The sequence below is a fragment of the Marmota marmota genome, unplaced genomic scaffold (genome assembly GCF_001458135.2).
Source record: "Marmota marmota marmota unplaced genomic scaffold, marMar, whole genome shotgun sequence".
Lineage (NCBI taxonomy): Eukaryota > Metazoa > Chordata > Mammalia > Rodentia > Sciuridae > Marmota > Marmota marmota.
This window is the reverse complement of record NW_025999863.1, coordinates 2,152,005-2,156,409: the sequence shown is the minus strand read 5'-3', so window position 1 is coordinate 2,156,409 and position 4,405 is coordinate 2,152,005. Positions and strand designations below refer to the sequence as shown.

At 66.0% G+C, this 4,405-nt stretch overlaps 1 protein-coding gene across 1 annotated transcript in view; it reads left to right on the top strand.

Moving 5' to 3' along the window:
• Positions 1–971: 971 nt before the first annotated feature.
• Positions 972–4,405, top strand: part of Mfsd12 (major facilitator superfamily domain containing 12) — a 20,440-nt gene continuing 17,006 nt past the window's right edge. Inside the window, exons 1-7 of the mRNA XM_048810834.1 lie at positions 972–1,183; positions 2,349–2,493; positions 2,702–2,794; positions 2,878–2,970; positions 3,199–3,369; positions 3,440–3,534; positions 4,228–4,362. Coding sequence (XP_048666791.1) covers positions 2,717–2,794; positions 2,878–2,970; positions 3,199–3,369; positions 3,440–3,534; positions 4,228–4,362 — 572 coding nt within the window. The 5' untranslated portion in view covers positions 972–1,183; positions 2,349–2,493; positions 2,702–2,716. The remainder of the gene's footprint in view (positions 1,184–2,348; positions 2,494–2,701; positions 2,795–2,877; positions 2,971–3,198; positions 3,370–3,439; positions 3,535–4,227; positions 4,363–4,405) is intronic.

Genomic DNA, 4,405 nt, shown 5'->3' with positions numbered 1-4,405 from the left:
CTGCCCGGGCCCGCAGGAATCTCCCAGGCCTGAGGCACAGTCTCCAGACTGAAGTTCACTGCGCCCTGCCCCAGGGTGGCCTCCGGGGAATCTGCCAGGTCCCCCTCCTAGGCACCAGTTCCACAGAAGTGGGTGGCTCTAGAGAGCAGAGCAGTCTGGTTTCACTTCCCCAGGCTGGGGGCTCCAGGGCTGGGAGGAGCAGTGGCTGGGGCCGGGAGCCCGCCTCGGTCTCCTGGTCTGGAAAGGGAGTGGGGCCCTCTGCCCTCTGGGCTCCAAGTGCAGGCCCCTGTTCTTACAAACCAGTAAGTCCCATTCCTTTTTGCTGAGGTGGGACCTAGCGCCCCGGCTGCAGCCCAGACCTTTCTTATTGAGCAGGATCTCCCGAAGTCACCCAGGCTGGCCTTGATGATAGGACGGCCACCCCCTAGGCCACCCCGGTATTGTCGTTAACTCCTTGGAAGGACACTGGGGTGCAGGCTCTCTGCTAAGCGCCAGGGACACAGGAGGAATGGAGGCCTTCGGCCACCCACCCCCTGAAGCTCTGTGCGTTGGGGGAGCAGACAAGGTCCCTGTCCAGGGCCAGGAGGGGCCTGCTGGTGATGGAGCTGGGCAGGGCCGGGCTTCTGCTGGGGACAGCTCTCCTGCCGTGTGGCCTCCCTCAGCTTGCACCAGCGTCCCGCCCCAGGACCGGGGACATGGGCTGGCACGGGGCCCACTCCTGCCTCCCTGCTCTCCTGGCCGTCGAGGAGACCGGGCCCTGCCCGCTCCGTCTGGACCTCAGGCCTGCGGCCTACGGCTGACCCTCACCCGTCCTGGTGGCTGCCTCACAGGGGGCCCGTCTCCGCCTCAGCTCCCTCAGTAACAGGGGCCCGCCACAGGACTGGGGCTTCCACGTCCCCCTCGTCACACCTAGGGAGCCCCAGGCTGGTGTGGGGAGGACCCGAAAGTGACATCCCTTCTGCCTGTCCCCAGGCACCATCTGTGTCCTGCTGTCCTTCCCCTTCATCTTCAGCCCGTGCCTGGGCTGTGGGGCGGCCACCCCAGAGTGGGCCGCCCTCCTCTACTACGGGCCCTTCATTGTCACCTTCCAGTTCGGCTGGGCCGCCACGCAGATCGCCCACCTGAGCCTCATCCCCGAGCTGGTCACCAGCGACCATGAGAAGGTGGAGCTCACGGCCCTCAGGTACGCTCGGGTCAGGCGAGCCTCGAGCCAGAACCCGTGGCGGGTGCTCAGGGTTGGCGTGCCACACTGGCCACAGGGTAGCCCTGGCACTAGCACAGCTGGGCTGGGGGTCGTTGAGGTGGGGCTGGGGCTTTGTGCCAGGCTTGGGGTCCCCGACTGTGTGCGTGTCCCTGGTGGCAGTTGCTTTCCTACAACCCTAGTGCACATGGCCACCTGGGCATCTCTGATCTCGGGGGCTCTCAGCCCGCCTCCAAAGGGTCACCTGATTAGGCCAGGCCCACCCAAGGCCACCTTCCTAAGGACCAAATCACACCTGCAAGATCCCTTTATTCTGCTTCAGTGTGTCACCTACACCTGGGTAGGTGACGGTCCTGGATTTACAGTCCCCTCCTGGGCACTGAACAGAAGAGGAATCATGGGCCGTTGTTGCCTCCCACATGGTACATTTAGTGCCTGGCTTGCTTCCCACTAGCTACAGGCACCAGAGGATGCTATTCTGGAAGTGATAAGAGCATTTATTGAGTGCTTGCTGTGTGCCAGCTCTTTGGGAATTTGGGAGTCGGGACTGTTATGTCTCCCACAGTCCAGAGGAGGTGGGCCCAAAGCCAGGTTGTCCTGTTTTGCTGTACTGGGGACATAGCCAAGGCCTTATGCCCCCAGGCCAGGGCTGACCACTAAGCCGAACTTCTGTCCTGGGCCAGGGCTCGACCGGCATCTGCAGGCAGAGCCCACTGGGCACTGCCCTGGGCTCCTCCCAGGACCTCCCACTTCCCCGTTGCGGCCAATGCTAACGGCAGGCATTACCCAATGCCAGCATCGGCAGGGCCCCGCGGCAGGGCTGGGCCGAGCCACTCTGGGCCACTCAGTGTGGGGATGCAGGGACTCTGCAGGTGGCACGACACCACTTCAGCAAGGGAAACCTGTCACATCCAGGCGCCCTTCCAGCCTGGGCGCGCAGCCTGCAGCAGGAGGAGCCAAGGCTGGTCCCAGACCCTAGTCGTCGCCCTGCAGCTTTGGGGACAGAATTCGAGGGCCATCTTTAAGCACTTTGGTTTTCAGACTTGGTGGCGGCCTCCCTGTGCTGAGTGGTGCGCACGGCAGCTGGGAGGCCGCTGCCAGGGGCGTCCCTGCGTGGTGCCCCCGCCTGAGGCCCCGCCCCCGCCAGGTACGCCTTCACCGTGGTGGCCAACATCACCGTCTTCGGCGCCGCCTGGCTGCTGCTGCACCTGCAGGGCTCCTCAAGCTCGGGGCCTGCCCAGGACGTCCGCGTGGGTGACCAGCTGGGGGTCCAGGACGTGCCAGTGTTCCGGGTGAGTGGGAGCAGGTGGCCACCCGAGTCTGCGGCCTGGAGAGCTGCCCCTGACCCTCCCGCTGCCTTCCTAGAACCTGTCCTTGATGGTGGTGGGCCTTGGTGCCGGCTTCTCGCTGCTCTTCCACCCCTTCACCTCCGCGCTGCTGGCCTGGGTGCACAGGGGCCCTGGCTGAGCACTGGCTGTCCCTCTGCTAATCTGCCCACAGGTGGGTGTGCTGTACATGACCACGAGGCTCATTGTGAACCTGTCCCAGACCTACATGGCCATGTACCTCACTTACTCCCTCAACCTGCCCAAGGTGAGCAGGGCGGGCCGGAAGGGGTGGCCGGGGTGGCCCAGCCCCTCGAGCCACGTCTCAGCGCTGCTGCTGACTGCCCGCAGAGGTTCATCGCGACCATTCCCCTGGTGATGTACCTCAGTGGATTCTTGTCCTCTTTCCTCATGAAGCCGGTCAACAAGTGCATCGGGAGGAACGTGAGTGGGCGGCCGGGGGCCCAGGGGTGCAGCTCAGGGCTCTCGCGCTGGGCTCCCTGCGCTTTGCCGGTTCCCGGGGCCTGTCCTGGCCTTAAGGACTGGAGTTTGGGGTGTAGATGGCCACGTGCTCGCAGCTGCTGGGTGGACGCTCCCCAGTGGCTTCAGCAGAGGGGCTGCTGGGGACGTTTGGTGGTGAGCGCGGGTGCGCAGCTGTGTGGCCTCCTGCAGCTGACCTACTTCGCCGGTCTCCTGGTGGTCCTGGTCTTCGCGGCCTGGGTGGCGCTGGTGGACACGCTGGGCATGGCTGTGTATGTGGCAGCAGTGCTGCTGGGCGCAGGCTGTGCCACCATCCTCGTCACCTCCCTGGCCATGACGGCAGACCTGATCGGCCCCCACACGGTAGGGCTGCGGCGTGGGCCCGGGAGGGGACAGAGCCGCTGACCTGGCGCTGACCCGTCCTGTCCCCCAGCACAGCGGGGCCTTCGTGTACGGGGCCATGAGCTTCTCAGACAAGGTCGCCAACGGGCTGGCAGTCATGGTGGTGCAGAGCCTGCACCCCTGCCCGTAAGTGTCCCCCAGGGCCTGAGGCAGTCCCTGCAGGGTTGAAGGGTCAGCTGGGGACCTGGGCCCTCCCCTGGGGACGGCCCACTGCAGACGTGGGAGGGCGGGGCCGGAGGGGAGGGAGGCCACTGAGGGGGCCCAGCATCGGGTTCCAGGGGCAGGTGACTCTTCAGGACCTAACTGAAGCCAGTCGTGGGTGTCAGTGAGCTGCACACGTGCGGAGTGGCGTGGAGCTGGCCTGGGGAGGCTGGCCAGCAGGACAGAGGACCTGGAGGGGGTGGGGAGGCCTGGGCCAGGGATGAGGTGCCGCTGTGCCAAGGCCCTGGGGCAGGACTGAGACCCGTGTGTTGGAGGCAGTGAGGTGCTGTGGGCAGCAGGGGAGCAGCGGGAGGAGGAGGGAGGCCGAGGTGGGCAGCTCCTGCAGACCTTTGGGCTGAGAGAGGACTTGGGCCCCAGGGCTGTGGGCAGAGGCGAGGCCTGGGCCGGGGCTTACGGGCGCCCTCTGGTGGCTGCTGTGGGGAGGACAGGCTGCGAGTGAGGGTGGAGCTGACACCAGGTGGAGGTCCAGGAGGGGAGAAGTGTCCAGATTCGGGGTGACCAAGAGGGCCCAGCCCTGGTCACTCTGAGGTGTGCTTGTGGCTGGAGGTGAGGGCACCCCGGCTGGGCTTCAGGTGTCCCCGCCCTCTGCCCTCCCAGCTCGGAACTCTGCTGTCGGTCCTGTGTGGGCTTCTACCACTGGGTGATGGTGGCCGTGACCGGCGGTGTGGGCGTGGTGGCCACCCTGGCCCTGTGCAGCCTGGTCGTGTGGCCCATCCACCTTCGGAGCCGTGAGTCACCTCCTTCTCTCCTCCACCCAGGGGGGGCCGGCCGGGCC